Here is a 19090-nt window from a genome sequence, read left to right as displayed (position 1 = left end):
TAACAAGAGATGTGGAACATCTAGTCAAAAGGAAGGAGGAAACTTATTTAAGTTTGAGGAAGCAAGGATCAGACAGGGCTGTGCTGAAAATGTGTTGCTGGAAAAGCGCAGCAGGTCAGGCAGCATCTAAGGAGCAGGAGAATTGATGTTTCGGGCATGAGCCCTTCTTCAGGAATGTAGAGGGCTGTAGAGAGTTACAAGGTAGCCAGGAAGGAACTGAAGAATGGACTTAAGAGAGCTAGAAGTGGGGGGGCATGAAAATGCCTTAGCGGGTAGAATTAAGGAAAACTGCAAGGCGTTTTACACTTCTGTGAGGAACAAGAGGATGGCCAGAGAGAGGATTGTGCCGATCTGGGATAGTGGAGAGAACTTGTGTCTGGAGTCAGAAGAGGTAGGGGAGGTCCTTAATGAATACTTTGCTTCCATGTTCACTACTGAGAGGGATCTTGACGTTTCTGAGGTCAGTGTGACACAGGTTGATGTTAAGAAAGAGAATGTGCTGGAAATTTTGAAAAACACGAGGATAAATAAGTCCTCTGGGCCAGACGGGATATACCCAAGTTTTATACAGGATGTGAGGGAAGAGATTGCTGCTCCTTTGGCGATGATGTCTGTGTCCTCACGATCCACTGGCCAGATGTTTAGAGGGTGGCAAATGTTATTCCCTTGTTCAACAAAGGGAATAAGGATAATCCTGTAGAACCATCTCGTCAATATTCCACAAATTCCTTTCCTTATGATCCACTACCAACCTGATTTTCCCAGTCCACCTGCATATTGAAATCCCCCAGGATCGCTGTAACATGGCCTTTCTTACACCAGGAAATAGAAAAGGCATGTATCTTGTGCCCCGCATCCTGACTGTTGTTTGGTGGCCTGTACATAACTCCCTCATTTTTCACCTTTGCAGTTCTTCAGTTCTACCCATGCAGATTCAACACCATCTGACCCTACTTAGTTCTTTATTATTGATTTAATTTCATTTTTTTTATTAATGCCCCCACTCCCCTCTGCCCACCAGCCTGTTTTTTTCTACAGCATGTATATCCTTGGATATTTAGCTCCAACTGCTGTTCCACTACAGCCACGTCTCTGTGATGCCCTCCACATCACACCATCAAGGGCCAAAGGGCCTGTACTGCGCTGTATTTTTTCTATACCTGCCAATTTCAATCTGCCCTATAAGCTCATTTACCTTATTTTGTGCACATTCAGCTACAATACCTTCGGTGCTGGATTGACTGTCCCTCTGCGCGTTGTTATTCACTTATCCAATGTGCTTGAAGAACAAAGGTGGATTAATGCAAGTAGGTTTTACGTAGGAATTGGAATGACATTTTTCTGGAAGGTTCTGTTACCTTTGTATGTATTGAACAATGAGATGTGATAATTCTAAAACTTTTCTGTCTTCCTCAAACTACACATTGTATTAACCAAAAAGTTCTGTGCATAATTCTGATCTCATTAGCGAGAGAAAGATATACCCTTATACCTTGTTTCCTGTGAATGCAGTGACTGGTCATTAGACAGATTATGTATATGTGCCCACATTGGGAATTTGACCAATTTTAATTTCCTATCTCATAAATCCTGCAATCCTGTTTATAAACACTGCCCTGTACTGGCAGTCAATAATTTCAACCTTAACCAAAAATGTGGCATTTATTCTTCTTTCAAAATTATTTAGTGCATTAACATCAACGTTGGGTCGGAAATTCTGATCTTTTGAGAGTCAGTGGCTGTCACCAACACAACTTTCCCCATTCCCCCGACCCAAAGCACTCCTGACATGACCCTGTCAGACCAGACAAACCCCCTCCACCTGACACCCATGATCCAGCTGGACCTGAAACTCCCTCAGCTCCCCACCAACCCCAGGAGTCTGCAGAATCTTCAAACACACTTTCCCACACTGTCCAATGATGTCATTGCACTGACCTGAATTCACTCTTGGGTACGATGAGCAAAAATACGGATGTCATCCACTACTATAACTGAAGTGAGACTTCTTTACTCTTTTGAAGGAACGCTCACCAGACCTGAAACATTAACTCTCTTTCCTCTCCCCAGATGCTTTTGAGACTTACTGAACTTTTCCAGCAATTTCCTGGCCTTTTACCTGTCTGGGAGCAGCGGGAGACAGATTGGAGGTGACGTGGAGACCCGGAGGGTGCCAGGAAGATAAGGACTTAGTATATATTTGGACAGCGGCTCAACCCAAGATACTACATGCCCACCCCCCTCCTCTAACCAGATGAAGAAGACTGTAAGATAAGGTTTTTACTTTTTTCTCTTTCTTTTCTTCCATATATTTAAGTGCATTGATTGGTTTTAGTTAGTTGATATAAAGCTAAGACTTACAATGGCAGGGGACCTCAGACCCGTGACATGTGCCTTTTGCTTGATGTGGGAGCTCAGGAACGTGGCTGACATTCCTGACTCTTACACTTGCAAGAAGTATGTCCAGCTGCAGCTCTTGTTTGACTGCATGATGGCTCTGGAGCTGCGGGTGGACTCACTGTGGAGCATCCGCAATGCTGAGGAGGTCGCGGAGAGCATATTTTGCGAACTGGTCACACCACCGTTTAGAATTGCTGAGGGAGACAGTGAATAGGTGACCAAAAGGCAGAAAAAGAGTAGGAAGGCAGTGCAGGTGTCCCCTGCAGTCATCTCCCTCCAAAACAGGTATACCGATTTGGATACTGTTGGGGGAGATGGCTCACCAGGAGAGAGCAGCAGTTGCCAGATCATGTCACCGTGGCGGGCACTGCAGTTTAGTGCAAGAAAATGACTCGTAGGGCTATAGTCATAGGTGAATCTATTGTAAGGGGAGTAGATAGGCGGTTCTGTAGCCAAAAACGGGACTCCTGGATGGTATGTTGCCTCCCAGGTGCTCGGGTCAGGGATGTCACCGATTGGCTGCAGAGCATTTTAAAAGGGGAGGGTGAACAGCTAGTTGTCTTGGTGCATATAGGCACCAATGATATAAGTAAAAAATTAGATGAAGTCCTGAAAGCAGAATTCAGGGAACTAGGAAAGAAGTTAAAAAGGAGGACCTCAAAGGTAGTGATCTCGGGATTACGACCGGTGCCACGTGCTAGCCAGCGTAGAAATGAAAGAACATGTGGCTTGAGGGATGGTGTAGGAGGGAGGGGTGTCATTACAACACATTCTCATTGCAAGTAATTAATGTACATTGGGACACCATAGACATAGCAGCACAATTCAACCATTCTGCCCATCGAGTCTACTCTGCCATTCGGTCATGGCTGATAGTTTCCCAACCCTAATTCTCCTGCTTTCTCCCCTCAGCCCCGAATCCCTGTAAACAGGTACAAATAGAATTAAGATTGTAGTTATGCTGTTCACCAGAAACAGTAATTAATGGAGAGCAAATGCCAGGGCAACGCTGACCCAGTGAGAGTCTGTGCCAGGGCAGTGCTGACCCAGTGAGAGTCTCAGGGCAACGCTGACCCAGTGAGAGTCTGTGCCACAGTGATAGCCTTTCACTGGTGTACAGCCTGTGTCAGAAGAAGGATGTCAGTGGGAGTAGTTTTGAAGGTGAGGGTCACTCAGCCACTCTCAGTAATCCCAGGGGAGGAGAGAAGGATGTTTGTGAGATATTCCAGTCACTGGGCTGTCAGCACCCACACCGACCTCATCTACTACTCAGTGAGTAAACAATGGTCTGTCCATAGTCAGAGAGCAGAATAGCTCATAGAATCATTGAATCCCCACAGTGTGAAAACAAGCCATTCAGCCCATTAGTCCACACCAACCCACTGAAGGATATGCCACCCAGACCATTCCCCTACCTTATCCTTGCATTACCCATTACTGCTTTCCTGGGTTTTCAGAGTTCCCAGGAGCCAGCACACAGAGAGTTAATGATTTCTGAATCCATTGCAAAGTCAGAACAAAGAGAAATTTCCATAATTAATCAGCTGGATTGTATCTCCAAGACACCATGTTCCTACTGGAAGCGAAACTGTGTTCAAAATCATCTTCATGAAAGAGTACATAAAGATTGTAGCTCAGTGTTCAAACTGCAGATCCACCTGAAGGTGCTGAGGAGTCAGTCAGTGCATTCACCAGTGATCTGAGAGAACACCAAGATGCTGAGAATCTTCTTAACTGTGTCTGTCCTCTTTGGACATCAAATTGCTACATATGACACAGAGCAGGAGGTGATCGACCTCTGTACTCATGTTGACTGTCTAGAGCCAGGACAAGTCATCTAGGACAAGGTCAGTACAGCTGAGAGTTTCCTCTCTTCTGTCGTGTTTGTACCAGTGGAGATTGTTTCATGCTGTTTTTATTCCATAACCTGCAGTGCACCGACAGTGCATATCCCAACCTGAACCATGAGACTGGACTGAAATTACTCCTCGGACCTCATTAACACTTTCTACATGAGCTGCCATCGCCTGCTTGGCTCCTACTGCCAGCTTGTGCAGTAAGAAGAATATCAGGGCTTCCATCTCCAGCAGCAGGTGAAGGGAAGTGTCAGTGTGCTCACAGAGAAGGGGGATGGTGGGGATCAATGCAAGGACTGTAGAGTCAGGGAGCTCTCCTACTGCTCCTGTCTTCACTCAATCTAACCCTGTTTTTGAAAAGCATGATCACAGGCTGAAGGTCTGTGCCGGGTTTCAACCCAGGTCCCCAGAACCTGACCTGGGCTCTGGATTAATAGCCTTGTGATAAATCCCATGAGGACATCACCTGCCCCAATTCAGCAGGGTGTAAGTAATGATGTTTTTATCCTTTCATTCAGTGAAGGTGTCCCTGGCCTGGCTGCTATTTAATGCCCATCCCTCATTCCCCAATGCATTTCTCTGTTTAAATAATGTATTAAAACATACACAGCGATACACAACACAGGGACATATGGTCATTAACGTTGGCTCAATGTAGAAGGATTTCAATAAATTCTCTAAATGTTGTAATTGAAAACCCAAAGGGAAGGAGCAAGGTGAGTCAACCAGGACAACATGAAAGATGAGAGAGTGAGAGAGAAAGGGAATGAATCAGGAAATGCTGCTGTCAGGAATCCCATTAAAAACTCCAAACTCTGTTTCAAGTTTTGTCAGAGTCACAGAGATGTATATCACAGAAACAGACCCTTCAGTCCAACTCGTCCATGCCCACCAGGTATCCTCTATAAATGTCTTCCCATTTGCCAGCATTCTGGGAAGCTGGGGAAGTGATTGCTGGGCCCCTTGCTGAGATATTTGTATCATTGATAGTCACAGGTGAGGTGCCAGAAGACTGGAGGTTGGCTAATATGGTGCCACTATTTAACAAAGTAGTAAGGAGAAGCCAGGGAACTATAGACCTGTGAGCCTGACGTCGGTGATGGGCAAGTTTTTGGATGGGATCCAGAGGGGACAGGATTTACATGTATTTGGAAAGGCAAGGACTGATTCGGGGCAATCAACATGGCTTTGTCCATGGGAAATCATGTCTCACAAACTTGATTGAGTTTTTTGAAGAAGTAACAGAGAGGATTAATGAGGGAAGAGTGGTAGACGTGATCTATATGGACTTCAGTAAGGCATTTGACATGGTTCCCCATGGAAGATTGGTTAGCAAGGTTAGATCTCATGGAATACAGGGAGAACGAGCCATTTGGAGACAGAACTGGCTCGAAGGTAAAAGACAGATGGTTGTATTGGAGGGTTGTTTATCAGACTGGAGACCTGTGACCAGTGGAGTGCCACAAGGATCGATGCTGGATCTACTGCTTTTCGACATTTATATAAATGATTTGGATATGAACATAGGAGGTATACTTAGTAAGTTTGCAGGTTACACCAACATTTGAAGTGTAGTGGACAGCGAAGAAGGTTACCTCAGATTACAGCGGGATCTTGATCAGATTGGCCAATGGGCTGAGAAGTGGGCAGATAGAGTTTAATTCAGATAAATGCGAGGTGCTGGATTTTGGGAGAGCAAATTTTAGCAGGACTTATATACTTAATGGTAAGGTCCTAGGGAGTGTTGCTGAACAAAGTGACCTTAGAGTGCAGGTTCATAGCTCCTTGAAAGTGGAGTCACAGGTAGATAGGATAATGAAGAAGGAATTTGGTATGCTTTCCTTTCTTGGTCAGAGCATTGAGTGTTTGAGTTGGGAAATCATGTTGCAGCTGTACAGGACGTTGGTTAGGCCACTTTTGGAATATTGTGTGCAATTTTGGTCTCCTTCCTATCAGAAGGATGTTGTAAAACTTGAAAGGGTTCAGAAGAGATTTATAAGGATGTTGCCACGGTTGGAGGATTTGAGCTATAAGAAAGACTGAATAGGCTGGGGCTGTTTTCCCTGGAGCGTCAAAGGCTGAGGGCTGATCTCATAGAGGTTTATAAAATCATGAGGGGTATGGATAGGATAAATAAACAAAGTATTTTTCCTTGGAGTGGGAGAGTCCAGAACTAGAGGTCATAGGTTTAGGATGAGAGGAGGAAGATATAAAAGAGACCTAAGGGGCAACTTGTTCATGCAGACAGTGGTGCGTGTATGGAATTTGCTGCCAGAGGAAGTGGTGGAGGCTCGTACAATTTCAGCATTTAAAAGGTATCTGGATGGCTATATGAATAGGAAAGGTTTAGACGGATATGGGCGAAATGCTGGCAAATGGGACTAGATTAGGTTGGGATATCTGGTCGGCATGGACGAGTTGGACCAAAGGGTCGGTTTCCGTGCTGTACATCTCTATGCCTCCATGACTCTATTTAGCCCATGTTGTCAATGAAGAGTCAGTGTATATTAGTAGATTTTCCTTTTCCTAGGAAGAGAGCATGTCGATTCCTCACGTCAGATCCAAGATAACATTAAAGACACGTAACTCTTCAGTGGCCACATTTCAACAGTTAAAGCAAGGGCCAGCCATTTGTCACTGGGGGTTTTGCTGTCTTGTTGCCAGTCTCAAAGTTGAAGTGGTGGGGTCTGCCTGTCCCCATTTTCAGGATCCTCTCAGGGAAGAGTTGTCCAGCAGTGGTCATCGAGCGGGCACATGAGGTAGGTTCCGCCACCAGTGGGTATCCTGGTTCCAATCAACCCTATCAAGGCTGTCATACGGCATTTGGGATCATGAAGACGCTGGATTTAATTTGTTTTACCTGTAACTTGCATCATGGTTCAGTCCGGTTTGGTCTTGCAGTCAGGGGCATGCTTCATTTACATAACTCCAATTTCCGGGATGGGACCCGGTTTAGGATGGCGCAGGCCACTTATCTCCATGTTAGGATTTGGGAGGATAAAAGGGGTCAGGGAGTCTCTTGCTGAAGTAAGGGCATAACAAACTACTTCATCCTCTCCAAATATTTTATTATGGGTTTCTAGAAACAAATTGTTAGTGAAGGTTAATATTCCCCCCCGCTTTGTCTCTTTTACTATCTTGATCTATCTGAATGGGGACAAGGCTTACCAGGGATGCCCAAAGTACAGCTGAAATCAAACTGAAATATAACACCTTGACAAGATAAAGACCATTGGGGGTTGTTCTGTAAATGGACTATCCAATCTTCTTGATGAAGTTGACCATTACGGCAATCATAATAATTAATGTATAATAATATAAATCATCTTGGGTAATGTTCAACACATCGAAGGAATCAGTCTCTTGGCATACAAGAACATCATCCTGGCATAGGTGGTGTATAGTCTCTTGTTGCTCAGGATCACACAGATAGATGGTTCCCTCTTGTGTACTAATGCTGGCCCAGGCAAGTCCATATATCAGGAATTTTGTTGTTAATAAAAAACCTACATATATTTGTTGCTTCTGACAACAAAGGGACTTTGAAGCAGCCCCTTTAGTCAGCTTCACCTTTCTAGGTAATGGCAGATCATCCACTTGGATGGAATTTCCCACAATATTCCCATTCCTATTGACGCTATTATTGTTGAGTCATAGTCACACAGCACGGGAACAGACTGTTCGGTCCAAACAGTCCATGCTGACCATAATCCCACACTAAATTAGTTCCAACTGCTTGGGCTTGGCCCTGGCCCTGGCCCATATCCCTTAAACATTTCTTATTCATGTCCTTATCTAAATGTCCCTTAAACATTGTAGCTGTACCCATATTCACCACTTTCTTTGGATGTTCATTCCACACACAAACTCATCTGTGCGGAAAAGTTGCCCGTCATGTCTTTTTAAAATCTTTTTCCTTTCACCGTAATAATACTCCTCCTTGTCTTAATTCCCCACTCGAGGGAAGAGGCACCTGTCATTCACCGTATTTAGATCCCTCACAATTTTATAAACCTCTGTAAGGTCACCCTTCAACCTCCTCTGCTCCAGTGAAAGAAGTCCCAGTCTATCCATCCTCTCCTTTTCGCTCAAACCCTTCATTCCTGGAAACATCCTCAGAAATCTCTTCTGAAACCTCTCTCTAGTTTTAATAATGCCCATCCTATAACAGAGTGACCAGAACTGGACACAATACTCCAGAAGAGGCCTCACCAATCTCCTGTACAACCTCAACACAGTGTCCCAACTCTGATACTCAAGCATCTAAGCAATGAAGGCAAGTATGCTCAACGCCTTCTTAATCGATCTGTCTACATTTGATGCAAACTTCAAAGAATTAAGTATCAGGGCTGATTCAGAGTTCATCTGATCAGTTTCTCCAGTACCATTTCTTTACTAAGACTAATCTTCTCCAACTCCTCATCCTCACCAGTCCCTTGGATTTCAGTAATATTTAAGAGATTTATTTTATGTCCCTTTCTGAATGCAGACAAGAATAATTGTTATTTAGCTTCAGTGGATAATCCCAAACATCTTACTTTGAGATGTCTGATATCTGAGGAAGTGCAAATGTTACCGTCATAAGGACAGAGGGTGATGTCAGAGTTTGATGTCAGTCCCATGAGGAACACCCTCTCAGTTCCCAGAAAACTCTCTATAACCCGGAAAGAAAACAGTGACTCCTGTGGGAATTTTGTTTGATTTCAAATAAATGTCTGACAACGTTATTGCAGTCCTTACCAAGTCAGAGTCTACCAACAGAGGGAGTGAGGAGAGACATTCTCCTCTCTTCAAAATTAGGAGAAATATCAAATCATAATCTCCTCACGGGCAGGTGGTGAGATCAGGGAGAGATGTGTTTAAAAACCAACTATATGTCCTTAACAAAGGTGGGGGGGGACCTGTTTATTTTATTCACTCATGGGATGTGGGCGTCGCTGGCTGGACCCAGCATTTATTGCCTGTCCCTAGTTGCCCCTTGAGAAGGTGGGGGTGAGCTGCCTTCTTGAACCTCTGCAGTCCACCTGCTGTGGGTCTACCCACAATGCCATTAGGGAGGGAATTCCAGGATTTTGACCCAGCAACAGTGAGGGAACGGCGATATATTTAGGATCGAGAGTGCAGTGCTAGAAAAGCACAGCAGGTCAGGCAGCATCCATGGAGCAGGAAAATCAACATTTCGGGCAAAAGCGCTTAATCAGAAATCATTTATATCAGGATATATTTAGGATGTGGAGTGGCTTTGAGGGGAACTTGAGGGTGGTGGTGTTCCCATGTCCTTCAAGATGGAAGTGGTCACGAGTTTGGAAGGTGGTGTCTAAGAATGCTTGGTGAATTTCTTTGTTCACACTTTAATGCTGAGCAGTTACATCTTTGTGCCAAATCTATAATCCTTTACCTGAAGGAACTCTTAGAGATAACTTCATAATTGCAGTGTGCGTCATCCCTCATTGTGTGGGTTAATTACAGTTTATCCTTTGAACTATCGCCAATATTGTGCTGTAGTGTATTTGGGTCTTTTTGTTCACCCTCATATCTGTATAGTGATGCTATAGGCTAGCTGCCGGCACATTGTAAAATTCACAAGTCACACAACACCAGGTTATAGTCCAATAGGTTGATTCGAAATCACAAGCTTTCGGAGCGCTGCTCCTTTGTTGGGTAACCTGGTGTTGTGTGACTTCTGACTTTGTCCACCCCAGTCCAACACCAGCCCCTCTACACCATGTAAACGTCAGTTTGGATCAGAACCAGCTGGGATACCTTGAGTCAATTCACCACCACTATCCTTACTGCTGGCTGCTCAAAGTAGCAGGGAAGCAGTGTCCCAGTCGAATTATTACTAGACTCTCAACCTGAAGACCCAGCTGGTGTTCAGGGCACCAGAGTTTGAATCCTGCTGTGGCTCATGGTGGAATTTGTAGTTGATAAAAATCTTGAAGTAAGAGTGTCATGACCATTGACGATTGTCAGGAAAACAATGAGGTAAAAACAATGACTGCAGATGCTGGAAACCAGATTCTGGATTAGTGGTGCTGGAAGAGCACAGCAGTTCAGGCAGCATCCAAGGAGCTTCGAAATCGACATTTCAGGCAAAAGCCCTTCATCAGGAATAAAGGCAGTGAGCCTGAAGCGTGAGGAGGGTGGGGGTGGGGAGAAAGTAGCAGAGTACAATGGGTGAGTGGGGGAGGGGGTGAAGGTGATAGGCCATGGAGGAGAGGGTGGAGTGGATAGGTGGAAAAGGAGATAGGCAGGTAGGACAAGTCCGGACAAGTCATGGGGACAGTGCTGAGCTGGAAGTTTGGAACTAGGGTGAGGTGGAGGAAGGGGAAATGAGGAAACTGTTGAAGTCCACGTTGATGCCCTGGGGTTGAAGTGTTCCGAGGCGGAAGATGAGGCGTTCTTCCTCCAGGCGTCTGGTGAGGGAGCGGCGGTGAAGGAGGCCCAGGATCTCCATGTCCTCGGGGAGTTGAAATGTTGGGCCACTGGGCGGTGTGGTTGATTGTTGCGGGTGTCCTGGAGATGTTCCCTAAAGTGCTCTGCTCGGAGGCGCCCAGTCTCCCCAATGTAGAGGAGACCGCATCGGGAGCAACGGATACAATAAATGATATTAGTGGATGTGCAAGTAAAACTTTGATGGATGTGGAAGGCTCCTTTAGGGCCTTGGATAGAGGTGAGGGAGGAGGTGTGGGCGCAGGTTTTACAGTTCCTGTGGTGGCAGGGGAAAGTGCCAGGATGGGAGGGTGGGTTGTAGGGGGGCGTGGACCTGACCAGGTAGTCACGGAGGGAACGGTCTTTGCGGAAGGTGGAAAGTGGTGGGGAGGGAAATATATTCCTGGTGGTGGGGTCTGTTTGGAGGTGGCAGAAATGTCGGCGGATGATTTGGTTTATGCGAATGTTACAACATTTAAAAGGCGTCTGGATGGGTATATGAATAGGGAGGGATATGGGACTAGATTAGCATATGTGGTTGGCATAGACGATTTGGACCAAAGAGTCTGTTTTCATGCTGTATGACTCTATCTGGTTAACTAATGTCCATTAGGGAAGGATAATGCCATCCTTACCTGGTCTAGTAGTTACGTTATATCAAAGACATGTGATTGTCTTTTGTGGGAGATAGGTTCAGCCTCAGCATAAATCTAAATCACAACTTTAGCTGCACGCCATTAACATGAAGAACAGTCCCTCGGGAGAGTTCTCCATAACTCTGGTGAACACATATCAAAAAAAATCACCTCACAACTCTAAGCTCCCACCACTGACAGGATACCTATGTATCGTGAAGGGTGGACCTTAGTTTGTGATGTCAGTTAACTCATTCAAATGTGTTGCTGGAAAAGCGCAGCAGCTCAGGCAGCATCAAAGGAGCATGAGAATCGCGTTTCAGGCATAAGCCCTTCTTCAGGAATGAGGAGGGTGTGCCAAGCAGGCTAAGATAAAAGGTAGGGATGAGGGACTTGGGGGAGGGGTGTTGGGAATATGACAGGTGGAAGGAGGTTAAGGTGAGGGTGATAAGGTGAGGGTGATAGGCCGGGGTGGGGGGGGCGGAGAGGTCGGGAAGAAGATTGCAGGACAAGAAGGTGGTGCTGAGTCTGAGGGTTGGGACTGAGAAAAGGTAGGGGGAGGGGAAATGAGAAAGCTGGAGAAATCTGCATTCATCCCTTGTGGTTGGAGGGTTCCTAGGCGGAAGATGAGGCGCTCTTCCTCCAGGCGTCGTGTTGCCATGATCTGGTGATGGAGGAGGCCAAGGACCTGCATGTCCTTGGCGGAGTGGGAGGGGGAGTTTAAGTGTTCAGCCACAGGGCGGTTGGGTTGGTTGGTGCAGGTGTCCCAGAGGTGTTCTCTGAAAAGTAGGCGGCCTGTCTCCCAAAGGAATAGGAGGCCACATCGGGTGCACCGGATGCAATAAATGATGGGTGTGGAGATGCAGGTGAATTTGTGGCGGATATGGAAGGATCCATTGGGGCCATGGAGGGAAGTGAGGGGGGAGGTGTGGGCGCAGGTTTTGCATTTCTTGCGGTTGCAGGGGAAGGTGCCGGAGTGGAGGTTGGGTTGGTGGGGGTGTGTGGACCTGACGAGGGAGTCGCGGAGGGAGTGGTCTTTCCGGAGCGCTAATAGGTGAGGGGAGGGAAATATATCCCTGGTGGTGTGGTCCGTTTGGAGGTGGCGGAAATGACAGCGGATGATACGATGTGTATATGGAGGTTGGTGGGGTGGTAGGTGAGGACCAGTGGGGTTCTGTCCTGGTGGCGATTGGAGGGGCGGGGCTCAAAGACGGAGGAGCGGGAAGTGGAGGAGATGCGGTGGAGGGCACCGTCGACCACGTCTGGGGGGAAATTGCGGTCTTTGAAGAAGGAGGCCATCTGGGTTGTTCGGTTTTGGATTTGGTCCTCCTGGGAGCAGATACGGTGGAGACGAAGGAATTGGGAATATGGGATGGCGTTTTTACAGGTGCAAGGGTGGGAGGTGGTGTAATCTAGGTAGCTGTGGGAGTCGGTCGGCTTATAGTAAATGTCCGTGTTGATTCGGTCGGTCGAGATAGAAATGGAGAGGTCTAGGAAGGGGAGGGAGGAGTCTGAGATGGTCCAGGTAAATCTGAGGTCAGGGTGGAATGTGTTAGTAAAGTGGATGAACTGTTCAACCTCCTCGTGGGAGCACGAGGAAACGCCGACACAGTCATCGATGTAGCGGAGGAAAAGGTGGGGGTGGTGCCAGTGTAGCTGCGGAAGATGGACTGTTCCACATATCCTACGAAGAGGCAGGCATAGCTGAGGCCCATGTGGGTGCCCATGGCTACTCCTTTGGTTTGGAGGAAGTGGGAGGATTGGAAAGAGAAGTTGTTCAGAGTGAGGACCAGTTCAGTCAGTCGAAGGAGGGTGTCCGTGGAAGGTTACTGGTTGGTACGGTGGGAAAGGAAGAAGCGGAGGGCTTTGAGGCCTTCATGATGGGGGATGGAGGTGTACAGGGACTGGATGTCCATGGTGAAGATAAGGCGTTGGGGGCCGTGGAAGCAAAAATCATGGAGGAGGTGGAAGGTGTGGGTGGTGTCCCGAACGTAGGTGGGGAGCTCTTGGACTAAGGGGGACAGGACCGTGTCGAGGTATGCAGAGATGAGTTCGGTGGGGCAGGAGCAGGCTGAGACAATGGGTCGGCCGGGGCAGTCAGGTTTGTGGATTTTGGGCAGGAGGTAGAAACGGGCGGTGCGGGGTTGTGGGACTGAGGTTGGAGGTGGTGGATGGGAGATCCCCTGAGGTGAATATTGTAGTTGAAATCAAGATATGAAACAGTGGGAGTTACAGAATTTCAGATTTTTATACAAATATAAAACAACGAAGCACGGCTGCTGACAATCTGAAACAAGAATGGAAATTGCTGCAGAGGCTGAGCGGGTCTGGCAGCATCTGTGGACAGACAGAAACAGGGTTAACGTTTCCCTTTGTCATATCCCTTTGTAAATCAGATTTTGTAGCAGAAAGGATACAGCTGAGAGATTCTTTATCCCAAAGGGTGTAGTTCTAATAGATGCGATTGTGAGTCAGTAGCTCACAGGCAGTAATTGAATGGAGGTGATCAGTGTCTCACCCACTGACTGGAGAGCTGATAAGAGCCCCACATCAGCTCTCTCAGGGAAAGCTTGCTGCATTCAGTGACCCTCAAGCACTGCTGGCTCCTGGCTGCTGATGGCACTGTACCTGAGAGATCAAGCATCAGCACTGACTCCCAGGCTGATAGGTGTGTGTTACCAGGTAGAGGATCGCAGGATACTGTCATGGGGGTGTAGAGTGGGTGAGGTGGGTCAGTAGAAATGGCAGGAGTGTGGGTCTCTCTAATGGCCAGATCCTGATGTTGGTTCATTTTTTCTCCATTCATGAGATTTGGGTTTGACCTATCCCCAATTGCCCTGGAGATGGCGACGGTGAGCTGAGTTCATGAACTGCTGCCATCCTTTGGGTACTTGGGCATCCACAATGCTGTCAGAAAGGGAGTTCCAGGTATTTGATCCAGTGACACTGAAGGAACGGTGATATATTTTCAAGTTAGGGTTGAGTGTGGTTTGGAGGGGATCTTACAGGAGGTGGTGTTCTCATGTGATTACTGCCCTCAGTCCTTCTAGGGAGTAGAGAGTTAAACATCACACAACATCAGAGTATAGTCCAACAGGCTTAATTGGAAGCACTAGCTCTCGGAGCGCTGCTCCTTCATCAGGTGGTTGTGGAGTACACAATTGTGAGACACATAATTTATAGCAAAAGTTTACAGTGTAATGTAACTGAAATTATACATTGAAAAATACCTTGATTGTTTGTTAAGTCTCTCATCTGTTAGAATGACCATGATAGTTTCACTTCTTTCATATGTAAGTCACAAAAAGTTTTTAAAAAGTTACATTCTCAGATTAACTGTAACTATTGGTGTCAGCCCAGATAAGCTGTTAAGATGTTGAAGGTGTTAGCCCCCTGTGTTCTGTTGTCTGTGCCATAATGTTTAGACTGATTCTTATCTAAAAAGTGAGTTAACAAAGTCTTACATGGATTTGTGCAGTTTTTGAGCAAAGTACAAAGTAACTCTGCAAGTTCAAATTCACCCCACCAATGTGTGTGTGTGTGTGTGTGTGTTTGGGGTGGGGGTTGTGAGTGTCTGTGCGAGAGAGTATGTGTGTGTGTGAGTGTAAAGGGGTCTAAGTCTGTGAGAAGATGCATATGTGAGTATGGGACTGGTGTGAGAGTGTCTGGGGTGGGGGTTGTGTGTGTGTGAAAAGGGGTCTAAGTCACAGTGTAAACTTTTGCCATAAATTCTGTGCCTTACGATTGTGTACTCCACAATCACCTGATGAAGGAGCAGCGCTGCAAAAGCCAGTGCTTCCAATTAAACGTTTTGGACTATAACCTGGTGTTGTGAGAGTTGTAACTTTTTACACCCCAGTCCAACACTGGCATCTCCAAATCATAGATAGTAGAGAGCACAGATTTGGACGGTGATGCAAAAGGAGCAAGGTGATTGGTTGCAATACAATCTGAGGGATTTTCCAGCCTTCCCTATACAGGCAAGTGGTGTGTAGTCTATCCCACTCCTGACCTGTGCCTTGTCGATGGTGGACAGGGTTCAGTGAGATTCTGCAGTGTATCTTGTAGATGGTACACGTTATTAACTTTGTGTGTTGATGGTGGGAGGAGACATTTCCAAAGGAGCTGATTTCCGGGGCTGAGGTGAGAGAGACCGCCCTTGCCATCGAGGCTGTGTCTGAACAAATGTGATATTAAGGAGTTCCAGCAAAACTGGAATCAATGGGAACCAGGAAGAATTTCCACTGGTTGGAGTCATACCTGGCACATGCTCATTAACCATTTCCCTCTTCGATAGGACTGACTGAACACAAGTCCAAATAAATCTCTGAAGAAGAGTCACACTGGAAGAGTAAAGCACAGGAATAGACTGTTTCGCCCAAATACCTGAGCTGATCTAACCCTAACCCTAACCCTATCTGCCTGCACAAGGTCCATACCCCTCTGTTCCCGGCGTGTTTGTGTATCTGTCCAAATGACTTTTAAACTTTACTCCCATATCTACATCTTTCAGCACCCTGGGTAGCACATTCCAGGCACTGACCACACTGTGTATAAAACCTCCCCTCGCACATTCTCCTCTTACCATAAACTTATGCCCACTAGTGTTTGAGATTTCCACCCTGGGATAAAGACTCTGACTGTCCACCTTCTCCATGCCTCTCATTATTTAATATACTTCCATCAGGCCCCACCTCAGCCTCTGATGTTCTAGTGAAAACAATCTGTGTGCCCAAACTCTCCTTATAGTGAATACACTCCAATCCAGGCAACATCCTGATAAATCTCTTTTGCATCATGTCCAAGGCCCCCACATCCTTCCTGTAATCTGTAGCATGACTTTGCAACTTTTATTCTCAAGCCCCAGATTGATGAAGGCAAACATGCCGTTATGTCTTCTCTCCCACCTTATCCACTTGCATTGCCACTTTCAGGGAGCTATGGACTTGACCCAAGATCCCTCTGCAGATTAATTCTTGACATTTTTTTGTATAATTTTGAATTCTTCTATTTAACTTTCCAAAGTGCATTATCTCACAACTGTCTGGATTAAACTCCACATGCCATTTTACTGCCCATCTTTCCAAGTGATCTCTATTTGTTGCTGTATCCGTTGACAACCTTCCTCACTGTCCATAACTGCACCAATTTGGTTTGCACCACATAACTGTCAGGCACTGACCATCTCCAACAAGACAGAAGGTAAACATCACCCACTGACATTCAATGGCATCACAGTCACTGGATCCACCACTTCAGTGAAAACAGGCACAACATATTCATTCATTCAACTCCTCGACCACTTCTGTGTTCCTGAAAATAAATCCATCCAACTCTGGCTGGACCCACATCCATTTTAGCCAAATCATCACCAATGGAAGCTTTTGCAGTCCGATTTTGATTTTTATGAATTACATTCATATTCAATTCTCCTGTTCCTTACAAGTTTCTTCGTCCTCCTTTGCGGAACCATTCTAGTGAGGACTCTCTGCAACCTCTTAAGGAGACTCATGTATTCCCTAAAATGTGATCATCAATGGCCACAATGGTCATAACAGAATTTCATAGGGGTTCAGCAAAACTTCCTCGATTGAGGAATCAATCATCTCGTTATAAACTCAAGGCCCTGTTTGCTTTGCTATTCACTCTCTCAAAAAAGATCAGTGCACCAAGATTTCCCTGTCCCTCTGCCATGCAATTTTTTGAACAGTGCCGTTAAGTTGATGTCAACTCTCAGAATTCCTCACCAAAACTGTATCCCCTTATCGGCCACGGGACTGTCCATTCTGATTGCTTTTTGATTCTGTTCCTGTAATCATGATGGAACGGAATGATGGAGGGTTCCCAATGGGCTGAAAGCCTGACTCCTGTTGCTGTTGGCCTGTTAATCTATTTGATTCAGACAGGTTTTGTCACGAGGAATGAATTAAATGTCTGTATTCTTAATTCCGTTGCAGGACTATTTCCAACATAACTGATGTGAAACAATATGAAGAACTTGTCCTTGATTTCCTGAAAGACTTGGAAAAAGACAAGGGAATACTTAATGGGAAATTTCTTATTGTTTGGTATAAAAAAGGTGGACTAACACAAATAGCTTTAGAAAAGGAATTGAAATGAAACCTTTCTATAAGGTTCTGTTACCTTTATACATTTTGAACAGTGGGATGTGCTTAATTCTAAAACTGTTTTGTCTTCCCCAAACTACACATTGCATTAACCTAGACTACTCTGGTCTCCGTACCTCGAGAAAGATATACTCTTCTCCCTAACTTCCATTGAATGCAGTGACTGTTCCTTAGACATATTATGGACATGTGCCCACATTGGAAATTTGACCAATTCCACCAATGTCCTATCTCAGAAATCCCGGTATCCTGTTTATAAAACTGCCCTCTACTGGCAGTCAGTAAAGAATACATAGTTAAAAATCACACAACACCAGGTTATAGGCCAACAGGTTTAATTGGAAGCACACTAGCTTTTGGAGCGACGCTCCTTCATTTCAGTCTCTGTTCCCACTGGTTCTTTAGTCCAATGATTCCAATCAATGGAATTATTCAAGTTACACTTCATTGGCCCGAAATTCTGATCGGGAGTCAGTCGTTGTCACCGACACACTTTCCCCATTCCCCTTGACCCGACAACACCCTCGACATGAATGTGTCCGACTGGACAAACCCGCTCAACCTGACACCTACGACCCAGCTGGTCTCGAAGCTCCATCACCTCCTCACCAACCCCAAGAATCCACAGATCCCTCATCACTGACCCACTACTCCCCTTCGCCCTTTCCACAACCCCATTGGAAGTGGTGGATGCAGCTACAGTTACAACATTTAAAAGACGTTGTGATAACCACATGAATAAGAATTGTTTGGAGGGATATGGGCCAAGCGCAGGCAGGTGGGATGAGTTTAGTTTGGGATGATGGTCAGCATGAACTGGTTTGACCAAAGGGTCTGTGTCCGTACTGCATGACTTGATGACTCTCATTCCAATTTCAGAAACAACTCTCCAGGTTTGGTGGTGTGAAACAGTTTTCTTCAAGATCAGACACCCAAGAGATTGGAGTCAGTTTCAGTTTCTCCCATTTACAAACACTTTGTCTCAGAAGATAACACATGTCTTGGCTGGTTAAGGCCAAGTCTCTAAAAGGCAAATCCCAATGGGATGTCTGTAACTTTCCATTAATACACATTTAGAGATATGGAAGGTGTCTGGGGGAATTGAAAGGAAGCTGCCAGTAGAAAGAGTTAACTCACCATGAGTATGAGACAGTGGGGTGGGGCCAACACACTGAGTGATGTTGTTGTAATTATACTTTGTTCAGGAAAACTGCTGCAATCTGCTGTTCATTAACTTTTTCAAAAGTTGAGTTCAGTTTGATATTTGCCAAACGATAGCATATCGAGATCTTGAGAACAACTTGAAGGTGTAAAGCACAAAAACTTGATTTAATGAGAATCAAAAACACACAGTTCACTCTATTCCCAAAGGTTTGAAATTCATTATTAAACTAATTTTGAATCTTTGATGTTGTGCATGAACAACAGCCTAATTTTCAGTGAACCCTCTTTAACTATGGGGTGAGTTCCCACCTCCATGCAGTGTAGTGAGGTACACAGCTGTGATTCAGTATACGGGGTGTCCCTGTCTACTGCCCATTTTTCAGCTGTTTCTACCTTATCCTCATCGACACCTGCTGCAGCCACTGACTCACCGTTTCTTCTTGTTTTAGTATTAACTCATCTACACAACTGTAAA

At 45.7% G+C, this 19090-nt stretch overlaps 1 protein-coding gene across 2 annotated transcripts in view; it reads left to right on the top strand.

The window, feature by feature from the left end:
* Nucleotides 1-17476, top strand: part of LOC148151334 (EH domain-containing protein 3-like) — a 53967-nt gene extending 36491 nt beyond the window's left edge. The window contains exons 2-3 of one of the 2 annotated variants that reach the window (XR_015754459.1): nucleotides 2071-2276; nucleotides 17281-17476. Coding sequence is in view for 1 of the 2 variants with exons in the window: in XM_087983322.1 (XP_087839448.1) it covers nucleotides 17281-17443 (163 nt within the window). In the remaining variant the exon portion in view is untranslated. The remainder of the gene's footprint in view (nucleotides 1-2070; nucleotides 2277-17280) is intronic. The other variant, XM_087983322.1, reaches the window with a different exon arrangement.
* Nucleotides 17477-19090: the final 1614 nt, after the last annotated feature.

Source organism: Chiloscyllium plagiosum, unplaced genomic scaffold (genome assembly GCF_037043375.1).
Source record: "Chiloscyllium plagiosum isolate Xiang-an unplaced genomic scaffold, Cpla_swu_hap1 HiC_scaffold_3, whole genome shotgun sequence".
NCBI lineage: Eukaryota > Metazoa > Chordata > Chondrichthyes > Orectolobiformes > Hemiscylliidae > Chiloscyllium > Chiloscyllium plagiosum.
The sequence above is the reverse complement of the archived record's forward strand: the minus strand, read 5'-3'. Positions and strand labels throughout refer to the sequence as shown.